General features: G+C 43.0%; 1 protein-coding gene across 3 annotated transcripts in view; it reads right to left on the bottom strand.

The window, feature by feature from the left end:
- Positions 1 to 23,463, bottom strand: part of Smoc1 (SPARC related modular calcium binding 1) — a 164,273-nt gene that overhangs the window by 61,624 nt on the left and 79,186 nt on the right. For all 3 annotated transcript variants that reach the window (XM_057783113.1, XM_057783114.1, XM_057783112.1), the window contains exons 2-3: positions 23,194 to 23,359; positions 21,872 to 21,984 (exon numbers count right to left, since the gene is read on the bottom strand). In XM_057783113.1, coding sequence (XP_057639096.1) covers positions 21,872 to 21,984; positions 23,194 to 23,359 — 279 coding nt within the window. The remainder of the gene's footprint in view (positions 1 to 21,871; positions 21,985 to 23,193; positions 23,360 to 23,463) is intronic.

The raw sequence follows: 23,463 nt of genomic DNA on the forward strand, positions 1-23,463 counted from the left end.
CATTTCCCTGATTGCTAAGGAAGTTGAGCATGATCTTAAGTGACTTTTGGCCATTTGAACTTCTTCTGTTGAAAAGTCTCTGTTCAGCTCAGTGCCCCATTTTATAATTGGATTGATTAACCTTTTACGGTCTAATTTCTTGAGTTCTTTGTATATTTTGGATATCAGACCTTTGTCAGTTGCGGGGTTGGTGAAGATCTTCTCCCAGTCAGTGGGTTGCCTTTCTGTCTTAGTGACAGTGTCCTTTGCTTTACAGAAGCTTCTCAGTCTCAGGAGGTCCCATTTATTCAATGATGTCCTTAGTGTTTGTGCTGCTGGGGTTGTACGTAGGAAGTGTTCTCCTGTGCCCATGTGTTGTAGAGTACTTCCCACTTTCTCTTCTATCAGATTCAGTGTGTTTGGACTGATATTGAGGTCTTTAATCCATTTGGACTTGAGTTTTGTGCATGGTGATATATATGGATCTATTTTCATTCTTCTACAGATTGACTTCCAGTTTTGCCAGCACAATTTGTTGAAGATGCTCTCTTTTTTCCATTGTATACTTTTAGCTCCTTTATCGAAAATCAGGTGTTCATAGGTTTGTGGGCTAAAGTCATGGTCTTCTATTCTATTCCATTGGTCGACTTCTCTGTTTTTATGCCAGTACCAAGCCGTTTTCAGTACTGTAGCTCTGTAATAGAGTTTGAAGTCAGGGATGGTAATGCCTCCAGACAATCCTTTATTGTATAAGATTGTTTTGGCTATCCTGGGTTTTTTGTTTTTCCATATAAAGTTGATTATTGTCTTCTCCAGATCTGTGAAGAATTTTGATGGGATTTTGATGGGGATTGCGTTGAATCTATAGATTGCTTTTGGTAGAATTGCCATTTTTACTATGTTGATCCTCCCAATCCAAGAGCAAGGGAGGTCTTTCCATTTTCTGGTGTCCTCTTCAATTTCTTTCTTCAAAGACTTAAAGTTCTTGCCAAATAGATTGGGAATATACCCAAGAGATGCCCAAACATACAACAAAAGTATATGCTCAACTATGTTCATAGCAGCATTGTTTGTAATTGCCAGAACCTGGAAACAACCTAGATGTCCTTCAATGGAAGAATGGATGAAGAAAGTATGGAATTTATACATATTAGAGTACTACTCAGCAGTAAAAAACAATGACTTCTTGAATTTTGCATACAAATGGACGGAAATTGAAAACACTATCCTGAGTGAGGTAAGCCAGACCCAAAAAGAGGAACATGGGATGTACTCACTCATATTTGGTTTCTAGCCATAAATAAAGGACATTGAGACTATAATTTGTGACTCTAGAGAAGCTAAATAAGAAGGTGAACCCAAAGAAAAACATATAAGCATCCCCCTGAATATTAACCTTCATCAGGAGATGAAAGAAGACAGAGACAGAGACCAACATTGGAGCACTGGACTGAAGTCTCACGATCCAAAGGAGGAGCAGAAGGAGAGTGAGCACGAGCAAGGAACTCAGGACGGCGAGGGGTGCACCCACACACTGAGGCAATGGGGATGATCTATCGGGAACTCACCAAGGCCAGCTGGCCGGGGACTGAAAAAGCATGGGACAAAACCGGTCTCGCTGAACATAATGGACAATGAGGACTACTGAGAACTGAAGAACAATGGCAATGGGTTCTTGATCCTATTGCATGTAATGGCTTTGTGGGAGCCCAGGTAGTTTGGATGCTCACCTTAATAGACCTGGATGGAGGTGGGTGGTCCTTGGACCTCCCACAGGGCAGAGAAACCTGCTTACTCTTTGGGCTGAGGAGGAAGGAAGACTTGATTGGGGGGGGGAGGGAATGGGAGGTGGTGGCGGGGAAGAGGCAGAAATCTTTAATAATTAAATTAATTAATTAATAAAAATAAAAAAAAAAAAAAAAAAAAAAAAAAAGAATACTTTGCCTCCAACAAGCTCCCTCCCCCAAAAAAGGTTTTCTCAAATTGTATCTCTTAAAATCCACCTTGAATTGCCTCACAATTTCAAGGACAAGTTACTGGAATCTCTTCCCACACACCAGACCTTCTCACTCCCAACCCCCCTCCCAACTATCTCCTGTCCCTCTTCTGTAAGATGGAAAACAAGGACTATGTGTAAAGAGATGGGCTGGACACATCATCTTGAACTTGTGATGATGCGATTACTCTGGTGGGTACAGGCATCTTCTACAAGAAAAGAGTTGAACTGAATGCAGCAAGTGTACAGACATTTCCCAACTCACTTTTGACAGTGGAAATATGACCACTTTTCCTTTTAATCTGCTTGTTGGTCCAAATTGCTTAGCACTTTACTCTTGGAGTTCCAGCTATCAAACAAGGCACCATCCAGTAGGTTACCAAGAAGACAAAGGCCTCCCAGCAGCAGGGCCTATAAAGCGCCTAGCACCGCGTCGGTGTTGGGATGTGGTTGGTCCGTGTCAATTTTGTCCTTTTCCCTTCCCTTTGACAGAAAAGATGTAGACTACAGCTTCAAAGCGCAGCTATGCCTAGGCGGTAGACATGGTCTCTGAGTCTGTGCCAAGTCTAGGGAGGAGTATCTGTTGAGGAACGAGGAATTTCCCTTTTAGAGTATTTACCTCATCCACCAGAATTTAAGGGAAGAAGCACGGAGCATGATTTCAAATCCTTCCAAATATGGGAGTCATTGTTGACCCCATTTTTAGTGAGTTATGATATGTCAATGCTGCCCACAGGACATTAGTTAGAACAAGACAATGACACTCGCCCTCAAGTTTCTAAGAATAGCTGAAATCCTGGGTCTAGTTTGTGGGGGTTGTCAGAAGGGCCACGCAGATGGGACTCAGAATAAAGAGACGTGAGGAAAGAGACACAAACCCAACAGCATGGAAGTGGGTGCTGGAGTTAAGGGCTTTGTCCAGAGCAAACAGGGATATTTGTTGGCTAATGTCACAAGACATAATGGTACCCATCTTCAAATCTACCTGTAGAAGTGAGATTTCCTTGGATTGTGTGACTCCCATAGACAGAAATGGAGTCATGTACTGGAAATCATAAACAGAGAGCTCCCAACTCAATACGAAGGGCTTGCCTGTGAAGGCCACTCCACTTGAGAGCAGCTCAATGCGCATTATGAATTTTGTCATTGACGTAATAAAAGTTCCTGCAGCAGATGACAATCAAGCAGAAGGTGGATGCTGCTTGGTGTATACTAACGAAATGGAGCCATGAGTAGTGGGTGATGGGAGAGAACAAAGACAACACAGATACTGCTGCGGTCCCCTTTACCTGAACAGATCTAGGATTCTACAAACTCTTGTGCCTTAGAAAAGGTCTGCCAATGTCCCCAAATGAGCCTATCTCTCCATCTATGCATTTCTGAACCTGCAAAAAGCTCTCCCCTGTTTTGAGTCAGAATATTCATATATATGAATATAAGCACATATACAAGAGAGAGAGAGAGAGAGAGAGAGAGAGAGAGAGAGATCTCACCTCTGGGTCACCTCTGGGGTTATACCAAAAGTTATTGTCATTTACAGACAAAGATGTGACAACGTCTCTCATACATCCCTTTGCCCATCTTTTTTCCACTTATTCCCGGTTCTTCTCACCTCTGCACTAAACATCTCTGGTTTCACTGAGTATCATTCACGTGACATGATTTTGTGTCCTTCCCCCCCCCCCCGGTAGTGCTCCCAAGTGTGCCCTAGTTTGGCAACATTGTGGAGATAGTGAGGAGCTGAGCTCGAATGAGGTCACTTTGGTTAGAATCCGGACTCTACCACTTGCAGGTCGTATGACCCTAAGCAAACTACAAGGCTTCTGTGAGTGTCAGTTCAGGTTCCACATCTCTAAGACAGGCCTGTAAGAGTACTGGCCTCATGGGTTGTAGTGAGAATGGAATAAGTCACTATGTTAGGCATTTAACACAGCCCTGCACAGTATAAATGCACAGTATATGAGTAAGAAAATCATACGGTGATGGTCGCTGCTGTCTGAAAAAGAAATAAAAGTAGAGAGTGACTAAGGACCCCAGCCATACACAGATCCTCTGCACCCCCACAAGCACTGCAAAGGCTAAAGAAGTAGGTAGCTTCCATCTTCCTTTTGCCCCCGACTCCAGCCTCCCACAGAAGAGCAGCTGAAAATACCTCCCAGGGCAGCTGCTGTTGCTTTCGCAGTAGACAGGTGATAGAAGGGAACTCCCCAATAACTCTGGGGGCTCTGATGCCAAACGGAGAGCTCCCAGACCCTGAAGAGGCTGCATCACAGATACTTAGTGGGTGAGCAGCCAGGTCTGATGAAGAGAAGGGCAGAGGCTGGAACAGGCAGGTCCCACAGAACCAAGTGGACACAGCTCCCCAAGCACAATGCATGCCCCCATCTCTCTGCACAACCCTGCTCTGACAGGTGACCAAGAATGCCAGCTCTCCACTGAAAAGATGAAGGTGGTGGCTTCTACCCCATGTGGAGGATTGGGCAAACCCTTGCTACACAAGAACAGATCAGAACTGCTCCTGTCACCACTTACAAATGTTAACGTACTGCGCTTCTAAGTATGAAACTTAGATAGCTTACAAGTTATGTGCTACCTAGAGGTCATACACAAAGATGAAAGAGAGACTGACTTCAGAAAGCTGGCTGCTGCCTGCTTCTCACCGAAGCCTCAACTTTGGCATCTTCTCAGATCTCCATGTACTAATGACCTTAGCGAGCAATGCAAATGCCAGGGTAGAGAGAGGAGCCACCGCAAGCCTCATGCTCTGCTTGAACAGGCAGCAACATGTCTGTCAGTTAGTTTCTATTGCTGTGATGAAATGCCATGACCAAAATCAACTTATAACTCTCAGATCCTGTTCCATCCCTGAGGAAAGTCAGGGTAGAAACTCAGGGCAGCAACCTGGAGTCAGGGACTATAGCAGACGCCACAGAGAAGTAGTGTTTACTGGAGTGCATCCATGGCTTGCTCAGCCTGCTTTCTTATAGCACCCAGATCTACCAGCTCAGGGGTTGCACAGAGAGCTGGGACCTACCGCATCAACCATCAGTCAAGAAAATAAACCACAGACTTGTCCACAGACTAATATGTAGGGACATATTCTCATTGACATCCCTCTTCCCAAATGACACTAGGTTGTGTCAGGTTGACAAACTAATCAGAACAATGTCCCTCAAAGGCACCAAGCCTTGCTGCAACCAAAACACTTGCTAATTTAAATAGAAATCCCTTCTCTGCTAGTAGATTCAAAGAAGAAAGAATTAGCTTAATAATAATGAGATCTCTTAAAGATACATGGTCAAGGTTGGTGTCTCCTGCCCTAATTTGCCTCTCTCTCTCTCTCTCTCCAGATGCTTCCCTTCCCTTGGAAATACTAACCCAAGAATACTGGTATTGACGTAGGATCTTGAACCACAGCACAGGCTACAAGTTTCAGAGCACCCCCATCCTAGATGCTCAAGCTTGGGGTGAAGAGCTGGCATCCAGCCTACACACCCCACTCTCACCTGCAAGGGAAAGAAAGTGTTTCAAAGGTCACTACAGCTGAACAACACCAAACACAAAGACCAGTGAAACAAGCCAGAAAGGAGGCCTCGCATTTATGGCCAACTGGTCCTTGACGAGGACAGTGAGATAAGTGAGGGAGGATAGCAGTCCTTTCATTATGCAGTCCTGAGGTTACCGAACACATATATGCAGAACAGGGAAGCTGGGTCCCGACTCCCCCACACTGACTAACTTAAAAGAGATCAGAGGCCTAAATGTAGGAGCCAAAGTCATAAAACTTGCATAAAATGGAAGGGTAAACCTTTGTTGCCTTGGATTAAGTCATGGTTTCAAAACTACAACAGCACAGGCATAAGCAAAAGAGGAAAGATGGAACGGGGTGGGGGGAGGAGTTGGTTGATTAATCTTAAATTGTATACATAGGCTGCATAAATAACCCTTACAACTTAATACTAAAAAGACAACTGGCCTGAGAAATGGGGACAGGAACTGAGCAGACATCATATATAACTGAAGAGACTCAGCACTAGTTACTTGGGGAAAATGAGAAGCATAACAAGATACCAAGTCATAGGAAACAGCGATGGTACCAAGTATAGGCGGAGAAGTGAACGTCTTCAGGTGTTGTTAGGGGCATGAAATGGTGTGACCACCAGAGAAAACACCCTAGTGATTCCTCAACAGCAGGAGCAGGAGGAAGTGAATGACCCAGCAATTCTATTTTTAGGTATGTACTAGGATTCCTGAAAGCACATGTCACATAAACAGGCGTGCCAATGTACACAATAGTGTTATTCATAACCTCCCCACAGTCAAAACTACCCAAAGGTACTGATGAATGAACAAAAAGAAATGTGGTACCAGATAATAAAAGAACATGGATGGACCCTAAAACAATGTGCTGGTTTAAAAAAAAAAAAAAACACACATTAACAAAGAACCACACATTATATGAACTGTCCGGAACATGCAAACCCTAACAATCTAAGGTAGATTAGTGGCTGTCGAGGGTTGAGGAGAGGGCTCTTGCAGGGCGTGGCTGTTAAAGGGCTGGGATTTCTTCTTGGGTGATGAGCATGTTCTGGCAATAGATGGTGGCAATGGTTGTGCAGCCCGGAGACTGCACTAAAAATCACTCCGCTGTGTGTTTTAAAGAGATACGTTTTACATTGTGCAAACTGCATCTTAATAAGCTTTTTTAGAACAATAGGAAGTGAGACTACAGATCTCTTCGCCAACCTCTAGACCAGCTCAACTCTCTTAAATTACAACTCATCGATTTGGGAGCTAAAGTGGGGGAACAACTAACATCTGTTTAGTAGTGACTATGATACACACATGTGTACATTATTCATGTGTAATATTGGGTTTCTTGAAACAAAAGCAATACAACAACAACCACAGAAAACACATTTAAAACAAGTCTTATCCATAAATGGTCATTATAACCATTACAATTTTCTCATTGACCATTTAACCGAAAAGAAAAGCAACAACTTGCCTAACACTAGGTCCACTTAGCATTTGAATGTTTAACAGTGGGAGAAAAGGAAGGGAGGGTCAGTCAGACAGACAGACAGACAGACAGACAGACAGAGAAAGTTGGCATTCTATCTGGCCATAAGGCTCAGATCTAATGCAGAGCGCCACCCACTTTTTTTTTTTTTTTTTTTTTTTTTTTGGTTTTTTTCGAGACAGGGTTTCTCTGTGGTTTTGGAGCCTGTCCTGGAACTAGCTCTTGTAGACCAGGCTGGTCTCGAACTCACAGAGATCCGCCTGCCTCTGCCTCCCGAGTGCTGGGATTAAAGGCGTGCGCCACCACCGCCCGGCCGAAATAATCTATTTACTTCTTTTTTTATTTATTTATTTATTTTTTCGCCACCCACTTTTAAGAACTGGTTTTGTCTGGGGTGCCCAAGGATCCACCTGTGGCTGGAGAGGCTCTCGAAGAGCCAGCTTACAGACACACTCTGTTCTCATCACTCAGCTATGGCGTTGCTACATATGGTCTCACCCCAGCAAGACAAAAGACCATTGCCTCCAGACTCTGAGGACTTCGAAACACACCTAAGATTGGGTAAATCAGGGCTGGGCAGATGCCTCGGTCGTTAAGATCACTTGTTCTTTCCAAGAGCCCTGAGGTGGTTCCCAGCACCCAAATGACTGCTCTTATCCAGCTATAACCTGGGTCCCAAAGGATTCAACACTCTCTCTGACCTTCAAGGGAACTGGGCATACATATGACACACACACATACATGTAAACAAAACATTCATACACGTCTTTTAAAAAGTAAGACTAGACAAGTCCTGTCCACAGGGAGACTAATCACTCCAGACTGCCAGTGTTTAATCAACCCAGGTAGATAAAGGCTCACAGTGCATGGGACGGACTGACACCTCCAGCAGACTCTAACTGTCTGGAAGATGAGAGGCCACAAGGTAAAGCAAATTGCTCCTGGAATGAACTGGTCCTGTAACAGGTCTCTAGGAAGAACGTTCTGTACCGTGGGAGTGGCAGAGAGTGCTAACTAGGAAGAACTCTAGGTCCTCAACCGTCACATCTTCTGGTGTTGAAGAAATCACAAGGGAACCTGCTCTATTCATCAAAGAGTCAACAATTTTCTCTTTGTGTTTCCAACTTCAGAATAAAGCAATTGTGGGTTGGCTTAGGGGTTAAGAGCACTGACTGCTCTTCCAGAGGACCTGGGTTCAGTTTCCAGCACTTACATGGCAGCTCACAACTGTCTGTAGCTCCAGATCCGGGGCAAAACACCAATGTGCATAAGTAAAAATTAAAAAAAAAAAAGAAAAGAAAAAAAGAATAAAGCAATCACCAAGAAGAAATTATAACTCCTGAGACCTCTGTTTTCAGGAAAAGTCAATATATGCACTGATGTAGCTTATATATGCACTGCTGGGAAGAGCAGTAGTTAGAATGAGTGGAAAATGGGGAAAGTCATCTCCGGAATTTATCAAGAAAAATTATTCCTGGAACAGGGAGCTCAAAGGTGAGAAACACAACATGCCATTTCACCTAGAAGCAGCATAATTCAAGGTTTTCATGTTTAATGATATTAAAAATATAATCAATGCAAAAATTTAAATACCTTGCCACTGTACCTAATAACTGTTACTCACAATTGTCACACCCCTGCTGAATATTACAGAAAGCAATTTGAGATGCTCGTGTTAAATGGCTTAAAGAGCAAACATTCTGGACTGGGGAGGGTGTGTCTCAGCTGGTGGAGTTCTTGCCTAGCATGCCTACATCCTGAATTTGATTCCCCAGGACCCCATAAAATGGGTGTGGTGGCAAATGCCTGTAGTCCCAGCACACTACTCCTGATGTGATGGAAGAGGTTCAGAAGTTCAAGGTCATCCATTCAATATCATTCTCAGGTACATTGCCAGTTCTAGGCCCAGCCTAGGCTACGGAAAATCCTGACTCAAAAACAAACAAGCAAAAGACACACACACACGTGCACACACACATGTATGCACACACGCGCGCATGCACACACACACGTGCACACGCACACACACACTACCAGAAGCAATTATCAGTTTCCCCTTCTTGACACAACAGAACTGCACAGAACACACAGGCTACAAAGGCCAACTGCTCCCACTCACTCACCCACACACAACACAGAGAAGAGCCTCTTTCAAGTCCTTACACTGAGCCAACCTGCTCAGTAAATCCTCTAATTTTTTTATTTTCTGTAATTTAATCTTCACTCATGCATAAGTGTCTCATGATGCCTTTGCTTCTGTCTGTTAGTTGCTCAGTCGGGTTTAGGACTGCTGAGTCTGTTTCTCTGCCCGGACTACTCAAGGCATTCCTTACTATATATTCATTCATGTCTCTCATACTTCCCCTCTTTTCTCTACATTTCAGTCTCTTTTTTTGATCTTTACATCCACCTCATTTTACTTCTTAGCCTCCCATAGCTCTAGCAAACTCTAAAATGGAGACCCTAATAGTGCCCCAACTTTCTCCTCCTAACTACTTTTCCCATCTTATTCTTTTCAAAGTTAATCTATAACATATAATCCCTATTCTCACTCATTTTACTTCCATCCTGATCATAATCTTATTTACTAAAATCTGAGACTACTCCGTGCTATCCTTGTTGTTTATCCTGCACCAGGATAAACAAACGTTGATGACTACAATATTTGCAGAGAGGTATATCCAGCTACTATGGCTGTTCTTAGTTACTATTCTATCCAGGGAACAACAAAGAGTTCACAGCAGGCACCCAGAGCTCCTGAACTCAGGAAATTATTTTCTGAGCTACATTATCAATTTCACCAAGTCCAAGTCCCAATTGAGCATCACAAATACTTCAACTGAAAGAATATAACTGATTAAAAAGTAAAGAAAATATATCAAGCAATGAAATATCCCCAGATATGTAAATCCCAACACAATAACATAAGAAACACAAAACACTAAAAAAGTAGAACTCTTCTGAAAATTATTAACCCTACAGTGATTGCATATAGGAGGAGTGAGGTAAATGAAATCCCAGACAAAGAACTCAAAATAAGAACTATCAGTAAAGAAATCAGAAGGCGGAATAAGTTCTTCATCAAGAATACAAGGAAACAGCTGAATAAAACAGTGAAGGTCATGTAAGACCTGAAGAGGAATCCAACCAAAGAAATACTGAAGGAAAAACTATCTAAAACACCAAAAGAAAACCAGGAAACGTGAAAAATGTCATGGGCAGCCTCGGCAACAGATGGGTCAAGACAAGCATAGAATACCTGATCTGAAGACAAGATGGAAGACTGGCACAATAAACAACAAGAAGGAGAAAATACTGAGAAGATACCCATGGGAAAAATTGTGAATACCAGGTCCAAGAGCAATAAGCAGAGAAGAGGGAAAATCTCACTCTAAAGGAATAGAACTTTTTTTTTTTTTTTTTTTTTTTTTTAGAATCACAGCAAAATTTGCCAGAGTGAGGAAGGAGATGTCCATCCAGATACGGAAGGCATTTAGGACACCAAACAGGCAAGACCACGAAGAACCTCTCCTCATTATGTTATAATTAAAACACTAAATATACAGAACAAAGAAAGCCGCAAGAAAGAAGCACCAAGCAACACAGAAAGGAGGCCCCTCATAAGAGCTCCAGATTACTCAGCTGAAACTGCAAAGGATGGAGGGCTTGGAGTGATGGATTTCAAGTTCTGAAAGACAACAGCCAACCCAGCCTATTATACCCAGCAAAGCTATCTGTCATAATTGAAGAAAAATTAAAACAATTAAAGGAATTAATGACACTCAGCTGGCCCTACATAAGATACTTGACTCAGAGTGAAAAAAAAACAAAAAACAAAACCACAGGCCCATTCATGAGGCCACAGAAAAGAATAAGCCACATTAGAATAACAGCTAAGCAAGGGATGAAGAAAGGAAAATCAAATACTATAAAATCAACAAAATGACAAAAAAATCAACACACACTATTAAATAATAATACTGAATAGTAATAGTCTGAATTCATAATCAACGACAAACTAGCAGATGGGTTTTTTTAAAAAACAAGAACTATCAACTTGCTGCTGCCAAGAAATGGGTCCTACCATAAAAGACAGATAATACGTTAGGGTGAAAGGATAGAAAAAGATATTTCAGGCAAATGGACCTAGGAAGCAGATAGGTGTCATTGTTCTATTGGAAAAAAAAAATAGGCATTTAAAAAAAACTAAAAAGAAAAGGTCACTTTGCACTAACTAAGGGAATAGCCATCAAGAGAACATCATAATTCTAAACATATACGTCTAGAACACAGTGCACCTAATTCCATAAAACAAACACCATTACATGTAGTTACAAGTTAATCCCAGCACAGCAGTAGTAGGGGCTTCAACACTCCAGCTCTCTTCAATTGACAGGTCTTCTCAACAACAATAAAAGAGAAATATATTAATTAAAGGACATCATAAATCAAAGGGACTTATAGAAATCTACAGAACATTCCATCTAAACACTGCAGATTACACACTTTTCTTGGCAGCCCATGGAACTTACTCAAAATAGATCACAAATCAAGTCTTAACAGCAAGCAAAACCCTAGAGTATACACAAACTCACAGAAACTAAACAAGACACTATTGAAAGAGGATTGGGTTCATGACAAAATCAAGAAGAAAATGTTTAAATTCCTAGAATCAAATGAAAATGAAACCACAGTATAGTGAAATCTGTGGGACACAATAAAAACAGCTTATGAAGAAAGTTCATAGGTCTAAGCGTCTACATTAAGAAATCAGGAGTTGGATAAAGTCACTCAGTCCTTAGGCATACATAAAGACCCTCTTTATACATAGAGCAGTGGTTCTCAACCTATGAGTTGTGACTCTACAGGGGCCGCATAACAGATATCCCACATATCATATATTTACATTACAATTCATAACAGTAGTAAAATTACAGTTATGAAGTAACAACAAAATAATTTTATGGCTGGGGGTCACCAAAGCATGAGGAATTGTATTAAAGGGTCGCAGCATTAGGAAGGTGAGAACCTCTGGATAAGGGGACAATGACCTTAAGGGAGTAGAGATACAAAGGGGGAAAGGAAAGTGAAAAGAAATGGGTTTAAGTACGAACCCTAAGGATGTTGGAAAACGTCTTCCAGAAACCTACATTTTATAAGCTTCATACATATAAATACATACATTTAATATATTAAACTGTATTTTTAATTGGAGTTACCCCACACAAAGGAGTCTGTTTATTCAAAAGCCATAGGCTGACCAATAGAAAACACAGCACCAAACGGGGAATACCTTCCCTCCAGTCGTAGGACAGAGGTGCCCCAAACCCCAAAATCAGCAGGTAGAAAGAAATCATTAAGATCAGGGCAGCAGCCAACAAAATGGAAACAAAGCAAAGACAGACTCAAAGACTCAGTGAAATTAAATTTATTCCCTGACAATATAAACAATATTGACAAATTCTTGGCCAAACTAAGCAAAAGAGAGCAAGGAAAAACTCAAATTAATAAAATTAGAGATGAGAGGGGAACTATTACAACAGATATCATTGAAATTTAGGAAGTCATTAGATCTTACCTTAAAATATATATTCCTCTAAACTGGAAAATCTAAAAGAAATACATTAATCTCTAGGTGATGACCAATGAAATGAAATAACCAAATGAAACCAACACAAGATGAGCAGTTTCAACATATCTGTAATATGAAATGAGATTGAAGCAGGAATGAAAAAAATCTCCCAAGAATCCCAGGCCCAGGTGGATTCACTGATGAATATCACCAGACCTTCATAGAACTAACACCAATACTTCTCAAACTATTCCATAAAACTGGAAAGGAAGAAACACTTCCAAACTTTTCTGACAAAGCAGTAATGCCCTGGTACTGAAAGCATATAAAGATGAAGCAAAGAAAAAGGAAGGAAGGAAGGAAGGAAGGAAGGAAGGAAGGAAGGAAGGAAGGAAGGAAGGAAGGAGGGAAGGAGGGAGGGAGGGAGGGAGGGAGGGAGGGAGGGAGGGAGGGAGGGAGGGAGGGAGGGAAGGAAGGAAGGAAGGAAGGAAGGAAGGAAGGAAGGAAGGAAGGACTATAACTTCCCTGATGAACATAGATGCAAAAATTCTCAAAAAAGTGCCTGAAACTAAGATTATTCACCATGGTTTTATTGTCTAGAATTGACTTTATTCTAGAGATATAAAGATGATTTGGATACATGTAATGTCAATAAATGTTACAAGGTGCATAAGTGAACTCAAGGACAGATGCCATATGGTCGTCTCAATAGACATGAAAAAGACTTCTGACAAAATCCAACATCCCTTCATGTTAAAAGTCCTGAAAAACTCAGAATATAACTCAACATAACAAAAGCTACCTATGACAAACCCATAGCCAACTTTATCTTAAGTGGGAAAACTTGAAAGCATTTCCACTAAAATCAGAAACAAGGGCACTGTCTCTGATTTTATTTGATAAAGTATTAGAGTCTTAGCTAGAACAATAAGATTAAAAAAAGCAAATAGAGATACAAATAAGAAAGGAAGAAGTTAGAGCAGATGATGATGTGATCCTACACTAAAAGACCCTGAAGATTCAGCCAGAAAACTCTTAGAGCAGATAAACATTTCAGCAAAATGTCAGGATACAAAATTAACATGCAGAAAGCAGTAGCTTTCCTATATACCAATGACAAACATACTGAGAAAGAAATAAGGAAATAATTTCATTTGTAATGGTCTCAAAAAATTAACAAGGAATAAAAGATGTAAAATATCTCTACAATGAAACTTTTAAAACAATGAAGAAAGAAAGGCAGACCCGGGGAGGTAAGAAGGCCTCCATGGTCATGGATTAGTAGAATCAGTATTACAAAAATATCCATCCTCCCAAAAGCAAGGTACGTATCCAATGCAATCAGATCAAAATTTTACTGTACTTTTTTACTATCTGAAACCTCATTTGAACAGACAAAAGACACCAGGCAGTCAAAACCATTCTGTTTAAAAATAATACAGCTGGAGGACTCACCATACCTAATTGCAAGTTATACTACAGAGCTATGGTAATAAAAACAGCATGGCACTGGCACAAAAACCAGCCACATACATCAACAAAACAGAGAGAAGACCCAAGCACAGGACCATGCAACTATAGCCATTTGACTTCCAGAATAGATGCCAAAAACACACATCAGAGAAAAGACAGCATCTTCCAAAAAAAGATTCTAAGAAAATTGGATACATGCCTGTAAAAGAATGAAATGAGATTCTTATCTTTCATCTTGCACACACACACACAAAAAAAAATACAAATAGGTCAAGGACTCCAATATAAGACCTAAAACATTTTTGAAACTTTTAGAAGAAAAAGTGGGGAATACATTTCAAGATGCAGGCATAGGTGGGAGTTTTCTGAATAGAACTCCAATAACTCAGAGTAAGATTAATAACCAGCAATGGAATTTCATGAAATTAAAACGCTTCGGTATAGCAAAGGAAATGATCAATTGTATGAAGAACCTGCCCCCAGAATGGGGAGAATATCTCTGCCAGCTCTTCGTACAACAGAGGCTTACAAAGCATACAAAGAACTCAAGAAGTTAAACATCCCGAAAACAAACAACCCAATCAGAAAACGGGCTTTGGGACTGCACAGAGAATCCCAGAAAAGGAAATGCCACTGGCAACAAATACTTTCAGAAAGTTTCCAACATCACTGGTCATCAGAAAACATGAGAAAAGCTATTGCTGTCTGAATAGGACCAAGCCATTCGGTAACACCAACAGGATGGGGGAGGAGCCCATGGGGCTCCACCTAGTTGAGGAGCTATTGGCAACTGATGGATGCTAGAGAAGGGGGAGTCAGTTCTCTTCAGAGGTGTGGCCACTAGTAAGTTACCGTGTTCATGCAAATAGCACCAATTGGATTCAGTGGTTTATAAAAAAGAAAAGAAGGAGGGAGGGAGGGACGGAGGGAGGGAAGGAAGAAAGAGGGTAGAAAGGTTGAAGGGCCTAAAGGGAGCATGAGGGGGGTGGTTGAGGTGGATATAGTCAAGATGCATTGGGTGTGTGCATTAAGTTGTCAAAGAACAAGTAAGAAAAATATTTTAAAAATAAGACAAAATAACCTTTTGGCCCAGAACATACCTTCCAAAAATTTATCCCTGATTTTCCAGAATTCATCCCTTTATACAAAGAAATAAAAATATAGTAGTTTTTTAAAGAAGCAAGCCATATTCAACTTAGCTTAAATGAGGCTCACAATATAACTAAAGAAATGTTATAAAAATAACGTGGACTACTGTGCTACTTTGTCCTGAATAATGACAAATTACTTCATAAACAAAAAGGTCCAGAGGGTCACAGACTTAACAGTTTCTATTTTAGGAGGATGCCATCTCTCGTTTTATCTTCCTGCCCTATATATTTCTGTATCATTGGTTCTCAGAGTGCAATTAAGTTTCCAAAAAAGAAAAAAAAAAAACGCTACTGTTTAGAAAATTTGACTTCAACATTTTTTTTCAACATAACTATGAAAAAATTCTTTTAGGAAATAATTAAACACCCATGTATATACACATATGATAACTAAACACCTATGTATATACACACATGTCTCTACAACACATATTTTACAGCAGACGATGATGGGCTCAGCCATAATTTGTCTAGACAATCCTCTGGTATTAAACACTTAGGTATTAAACATAATTTGTCTAGACAATCCTCTGGTAATAAACACTTAGGTATTAAACATAATTAGTCTAGACAATCCTCTGGTATTAAACACTGAGGTATTAAACATAATTTGTCTAGACAATCCTCTGGTATTAAACATTTAGGTCAGTTCCAATTTTTTGCTAAAAACGAAATTGGAAATCCTTTGTCCCTAAACATTTTCACAAATTTAAAATTATTTCCTTGGGGAAAAAAATTTTAAAAAATAAAATTATTTCCTTGAAATAAATTCCTAGAAGTAAAATTGCAAGCTCCAAATGTGGGCCCATTTAAGACTTTTGACCCTATTGCAAAAGGATCCCATTACAAAACAGGTGCCAGTTGACTTTCCTAATAGCAGTATAGGGGAAAACCATTTCCCTCCATTCAACCCTGAATGCTGCCGGCTTCTCCCATTATTACAAGTTTGACACACAAAATGATCCACCTCTTTCTCTCTCTCACTTCTTCCCCCCCCCCATGTGTGTGTGAGTGTGTGTTTGTTCCTGTTGGGTATATATGTGTGAGTCAGGTCAGTGTTGTACTGGGTAGTTTTATGTCATTTTGACACAAGCTAAAGTCATCTGAGAGGAGAGAAACTCAATTAAGAAATGCCTCCATGGGCTGGAGAGATGGCTCAGAGGGTAAGAGCATTGACTGCTCTCCCAAAGGTCCTGAGTTCAATTCCCAGCAACCACATGGTGGCTCACAACCATCTGTAATGAGGTCTGGTGCCCTCTTCTGGCCTGCAGGCATACACACAGACAGAATATTGTATACATAATAAATAAATATTAAAAAAAAAAAAAGAAAGAAAGAAAGAAATGCCTCCATAAGATCAGGTTGTAGGCAAGCCTGTAGATCATTTTCTTGATCAGTGATTGATTTAGGAGGACCTGGCCCATTGTAGGTGGTGACATCCCTGGGCTGGTGGTCCTGGGTTCTATTAGAAAGCAGGCTGAGCAAACTATGAGAAGCAAGTCAGGAAGCAGCACCCCTCAGTGGCCTCTGCATCAGCTCCTGCCTCCAGGTTCCTGACCAATTTGAGTTTTTCTGTCCTGATTTCCTTTGATAAGGAACAATGCTATGGAAGTGGAAGTCAAATAAACCCTTTCCTCCCCAAGTTGCTTTGGTCATAGTGTTTCTTCACAGCAATAGAAACCCAAATTAAGATAGATATCTTCTGCCTTGCTTTTTGAGATAGGGTCCTTTGTTGATCCTACTTTTACTGAGTAGGTTGGGTTGGCCAGCCGGCGAGTCTTAGGGACCCTTCCACCGCTGCCCTTCCAGGGCAAGAATTACCAGTGCACCACCACGCCCTGCTTTTCATCTGGGTTCCTAGAAGCAAACTTGGGTCCTCATGCTTCCAAAGCAAATGCTTTACTCACGTAGCCATCTCCCCAACACTGTCCTCATTTGATTGATATAATTTAATACTTAATATTAATAATTTTAATTATACAATTTAATGAGTAGAGAAGATTACATCATTCATATATATTCACTTATTGGCTATTTTCATTCTTTTTTTTTATGGTGGTACCAGGGGCTGAACCCAGGGCCTGATGCATGGAACAAATGCCCTTCGCCACGTGACCTCCCAGCCTTGGTTACAGGCTGTTGCCTTACCAAGGCTGTTGGTATCTCTTGATCACATTTCACTAGGGTTTTTTTCCTTTCCAATTGCAAGTGATACCTATATAAGACCAGTTCTTGTATTTGGTTGTCATTAAGGTTAATGTGTATCATTTCCTTTCAGCTTAAGGTGTTTGTAAGAAAAAACGTAGCTAGTTGTGGTGGCGCATGCAGGTAGGATTTGTTGAAGAAGGCAGAGGCGGGAGGATCGCAAGTTCGAGGCCAGCCTGGGCTACACATTTAAAAAACTTAATTTGTGTTTGTTTTCTCATTAACGAAATGCATCCTGAATTCTAGTAAATAGACTCCTAGGTGGACTTTAAAAAATAAACCTCCAGCTACACACACACAATCTTTACATAGTTACTTTGTCGCGTGGCTTGCTATCTTTTCTGCATAAGGCAGGGGTCACATTTTTTAATCCCTCATAGCAACCAGCACATAGCCCAAAACACAGAGCTCAGAACGCCTGCCTGCCTGGAATAAAAAGATATTGTGTCTGGAGATTTGCTTTGAAGAAACTCAGTTTGGGATGGGAGATGAAAATGGGGCAAAGATGAAACAGAATTGGCCATGTGTCAGTCATTGTTGAAAGTGGTGATGGGTACATGGAGCTCATTATACTATTATGCCTCCTCTTTTGTACTTTTTTAAAATTTCCATAATCAAAGGGCTTTTTAAAAATGTGTGTTTGATTGATTGGGCAACAAGAGAGGGAACTTGTGGGCTAACAATGGGGGTGAAAATGAAATGCATCAAGGCCGCTTCTGCACAAAACCATCCCGAGCCCCGAAGTTAATCTGCTTGAGTACAAACCCCTTCTAGCTCAGTGACCTCAAACTGATGCTCTCTCCTCCGAAACCCAGCCCTTCTTTATACAAAGGCATTAATAACTACGGAGAAAAGGTTGCTGTGAAGATCAGCGAGTATAAAACCCTGGCTGGCACCAGCACACTCAACAGTGACCATCACTGTCATTCGGTGATGAATGACGCTTGGCAAACTCCCGCCAGCACTTCCTGATGGTGGCAATTCAACTCCCGGTCACCACAGATTTCAGCTAAACCGCTTGGGCAGTGGACAAACACTTGACAGAGACCTTGGTAGGGACAGATACTAGGAATTATGTCCCTGGTACCCGGAGAAGAAATAGACACCACCACCATGAAGGACAAAGCCTGGAGCAACTGACTCCAGGTCCCCAAAGAGCTGAACCCCACATCTCAACGATGCATTCCAGAAACCAGAGAGACAAAGCACTTCCAAAACAGGTTTGAATTTTTGAACATATACTGACATCATATCCCCGGGGGGCAGGGGTGGTGATGAGAGGGTTCATTAAAGTGCTTCAGTCTTGCAAGTACAAGGTCCTAAGTTTGACCACAGGGCCCGCATAAAAAGGCTAGACACAGTGACATGCCCTTGTGACCCCAATGCTGTAGGGGCAGAGAGATAAGCAGATCCAAGGGCTTACAGGCCAGCCTAAGCTAACTGGTGAGTTCCAGGCCAGTGAGAAACTGCCTCAAAACCCAAGGTGGATGTTTCCAATAAGAACAACACCCAAGGTTTCCTCTGGCCTGCACACACGCATGCACACACATACAGGTACAACCATACACACATGTGTTTGCACACACACACATGCCCAAAAAGCACATACATAACCATGCACATGTGTACCTGCCCAAACACATAAACACATACTCGCAAAAATACCTGTGTCTGAATGGGAACCACAGAGTTAGATTTAGTGATCTAGGACTGCCCTAAGTACAGCGATGAACATGCAACATCTCTGCTGTAACCAAAGACGAGCCGTCCATGTGTGAGTTGAGGTTGGGTGTAGTGAGGAAAGAGGACAAGGGGAGACAAAGGAAGAAGTCACAGAGTCTCCATATGAGCCTCATTAACGCTAACTCAGTCATGTGGCCTCCAGCTGCGCCTCATGCCAGATAAAGCCAGTCCCCACCGAGTCCCACCATTCTCTCCTTGTTCTTCAGGAGAGTGACATCTGTAACAATTCCCAGGACCACAGAATGCTACTAACTCCAGGAAACATACATGTCAATATCCTAAGGAACATTAGAGCAATGGAGCTTGTCTCTGGGCTTTGGTCTTAGGGGATAAAATGAGCTGGTTGAGTGGTGACGGGCCATGGGGAAGGAGACAGGCACCTCTCTCACAGTGCTCATCCGAGTGACTGAATCGCACTCAGAATGGCAGTTCTGTGAAGTTACTGCAGCATCTTTGATGGGGGCGGGGACGATACTTCCATTTAATCACTTGAGTCTGGATGATCTACTGCCTGGCTGTCGAGCTGTCCGCCAAGGTGAGCCAGCCTGAACTGTGGACACATGGCAGTGCTTAGCCTGTCACAGGAGCAACGGACAGTCTGCACTCCAGGGCGCTCTCATTTAGCAAGTCAGCCTGGACTAATCTGCAAGTTCCTTTCCTTAAGCAAACACCACCTGGTAGGGCCTGGCCTCGCCAGAACAAAAGCTGGCCAGTGGCTGTCTGTCATGAGACAGCAAACACTTCGGAATCAGGAGGGCAGAGGTCAACCACTCCCATAAGCAACACATTCAGGACTACGCGAGAGCAGCTGCACCCAGCTCCCCCCCCCACCCCCGCTCCCCATCACCTTTCTCCCTGCAGGTCTCAGCCCAAAATGATTTCCCCTCTGAGGGTATGGCTTCTCAGATGCACTTTCAAATACAGACAGAGGTCACCACCTTCTTTTTACTAGAACAAATAGCAAACTTTAAAATTGATTTTTAAAAAAAGAGGGGGAGGGCTCATGAATCTCCAAGCTTGGGAAGCTTCACCCAAAGGTTTTGGGTGCTCTCCCCCACTCTTAAGTAGTGCCGGCCATGACACCTTGGGTAGATCTAAGTTGGAGACCCACATGTAGAGATGGGAATCACAAGGACGCCGATAAATGCTTACATGACACCCATATGTCCCAAGCATTTCCCTTGTGTTAGCTCATTTAATCCTCCTCACAGCCTTACAAGGGAAGTGGAATAATAACCACTAATAATAGTAATATGTCATGCAGAACATAAGAGTAATATATAATGCTCATGACATCATAATAATGTATCACATATGTATAACATAACAATCGTGCAGATAATCGTCTCTGTTTTTTTCAGATAAGCACCCTGAGAACCTAGGTGACTTGCCTGTGGGAGCTGGCCTCCAGCCCAGGCACTCAGCCCCAACCAGGCAGAGGGCACCAACCACGGCCCTAGACTGCATCTTCCTGGTGCAGTCCTCAGAGTCTCCTCTGAGTCTGCCAGTTCAGAGAGCAGCAGAACATCTTTGGATGTGCTCTGGGCTTGAACCCAGCTCTCCCCTCCAAGGCATGATGGTGCATTCATCTTCCATAAATAGGGATAATGACGCTACCTCCCATGGCTGTGCAAAGCTTTAAACAGGAAGTCAAAACAAGCACCTCACCCAGGGCAGATGGCCAAGGTCACTCCATCCCTGTGCTCTCTCCAGCCTTGCTCTCCAGACTGGTTAGAGGTTTCAGTCAACTGAGAAACATTAACAACGTCGAAGTTCAAGCCCCACCAATCATCCCTCTACGTTACTACCCAAGAGGATATTGGTCTGAAATCAGTAATGCCCTAGACCTCACCAAGAAGTGAAATCTGAAGCTTCTTTGACCATCCCCACCCTGTGTGGTCACCCCCCCCCCATCCAGAATTACAGAGAAGCTTTTAAAACCCCTAAGTTGTCACTTCTAACTCTGAAAGGGTAGATTCCCTCTAAATGGATCAGAGGGCCCTGAGGTGAGGGGTGGGGCAGGCACAGGGACAAATCTGCAACCTAAGTTTACTGTGTCCTGTGACTCTCCCTACTCCCAGGGGCGCGCAGGGCTAAGGAGCAGCCTAGAAGCTCTCTGAAGAAGTATCTTACCGCCCCAGCTACGAAATGTATCCTCCCCCGCTTTTATGCAAAGCACTAGCCAGGAAACCAAGCAGGAGACGTTGGGATTACGGAAAGAGCATCTCAGTGCCTAGGCTTGGACACACACGCAGTCCAGGAGCCCCGGTACACTTCGTGCTCAAAGAGGGCGCTGTTTCATTCAAGGGGGGGTACATGACAAGAGCGTGTGGAGGGGCAGCAATAAATAGTGCAGGGAATACTGGGGTTGCCTGTAGAAACTGGCAGGGATGAGAGAAAATAATCAGCCCACATTTGACAGAAGAGAAAAAAAAAAAAACCCGCAGGTCTAGCCCTCAGAAAAGACAGCCAGCAGGGAGGACGAGGACCCAGCCATGCCAGTTTCCTGGCTCAGACTCCCATGCATCTTGTCAGGGCCCACTGCCAGTTGGCGCGAGGAGCGGCGTGGAGGGCCCATAGGGGGAAAGACAATACATAAGGGAGCTGAAGAGCCACTCGCCCAGCCCTTTCCCAGAAAGTGAAGGTGCCACATGACCCTAGTGCTCTCTGGACATCTCCCTTCTGCCTCAGTCCAGCAAGCGACCCAAGAAACCCTCCTGAGACCTCACCTGCGTAAAGGAGCCGTCCTCACCACACTCTGGGACAAACACAGCCTCCTGAGGCTTCTTGGCCTGTTCCAAGGCCTGAGCCCTCTCCAGGCGACACTTGCTCTGGCCAGCATCTAAACGGGGAGAGGAGGACATCGTATGTTTCCCTTGGATTCCACACAGAAGCCAGGGCCCAAAATGGCTGCCCCATGGCAGGAACGCTGAGCAAAACCCTCCAACGTGGGGAGGGGCGGCATGCTACCAGCGTGGTCAGCAGTGAGAGCACAGGGCCTGTGCCCAAGATGGCTGCTCAAGCTGACCGTCCTCTTAATGCAATACCAGAAAAGTAGAAGAGAAGCAAGCATATTAGCCCAGGCTCTGCTTTTTTATTCTCTCTCTCTCTCTCTCTCTCTCTCTCTCTCTCTCTCTCTCTCTCAAATGTCCCTTTGCCCATGAGGTGAGGGGTGGTTTCCATTTCCACTCATTTTCCCAGGCTTCTTCTAAAGTTAATAAATCCAGGAACTGCAAGAGGAGTGCGATGGTGCACACCTATAATGCCAGTACTAGGAAGGCTCTGATGGAAGGCCTGGAGGCAATCTGGGCTAGATAGTGCATGCCAGGCTGGCCAAGGCTACACAGCAATGCTAGCACTCACTTCCTTGAGAAAAATCAAATGTCTGGGACAGCCTCTGCATTTCCTATGCTAGCTTTAAGCAATCGAGGGTCTCAAGCTCAAATATCTACAGGACTCGGGAAAGCAACACAGATTATGTCTGAGAAGGATCACATGCAGAGCTCAGAAACCCGAAGGAGGATTGAGGATTGTAGCCAACCAGAAAGCAAGCTCCGCTCTAGGGACTGCAAGTGTCTCAGCTCTGGCTATGTGTTGCTTTGCTCCAACAAACCGGGTAGTACCAGACCTGATGACTTTGGAAGAGAGGAACAGAAAGCCAGATTTGTTGCTGTCGTTGATCTCCCAATTTTATAAATGTTATCTCAAATACTTTCCATGCTTTAAAGCAGTTCAAACAAAACATTTCCATGAACCAATGATTTGGAATCCCTAAGCCAGGGCCAGCAGTAATGTACTGGGTCTCCATCTTGAAATAAAACCACAAACAAGACACTGGCCAGAGAATCCCTCGCTCCTCGCTGGTGACAGTGTCTGAAGCAGGGAAGTGTTCATCTCTTCAGGCACTGCTCCCTTCCTCCCCTCACACTGATGGAAGGCACAGAGGGACAGAAGAGTAAGCCAAAAGCATTCAAGCTCCAATGAGGATATCATACCGCAGGAGCTGCAGCCCCAGCTGGCATCCTTTGCTGGCTGAGTGCCGGTCACTCACCTTTGCATCTCCCTCGATGGACCACGCCCAGGGCTGGGTCCCGACACTTGGCCCTCTGGTACTCACACATGGACTCATAGGACCTGCCATCAGAGGCACAGATGGGTTTGGGTTGAGTCCTGGAGCAGTGGAGGTTGCATTGAGGATCACGGTCACTTATGAGAAACTACATCAAGAGAAAAAAAAATGAAATGGCACAGAGGTTATTTTTGCAAGAAAAATAGGGAGAAACCCGTGGCTTATAGTATTGGCTTGTCCTTAGTAAGTAAA

This window comes from Chionomys nivalis, chromosome 10 (genome assembly GCF_950005125.1).
Source record: "Chionomys nivalis chromosome 10, mChiNiv1.1, whole genome shotgun sequence".
Classification (NCBI taxonomy): Eukaryota; Metazoa; Chordata; class Mammalia; order Rodentia; family Cricetidae; genus Chionomys; species Chionomys nivalis.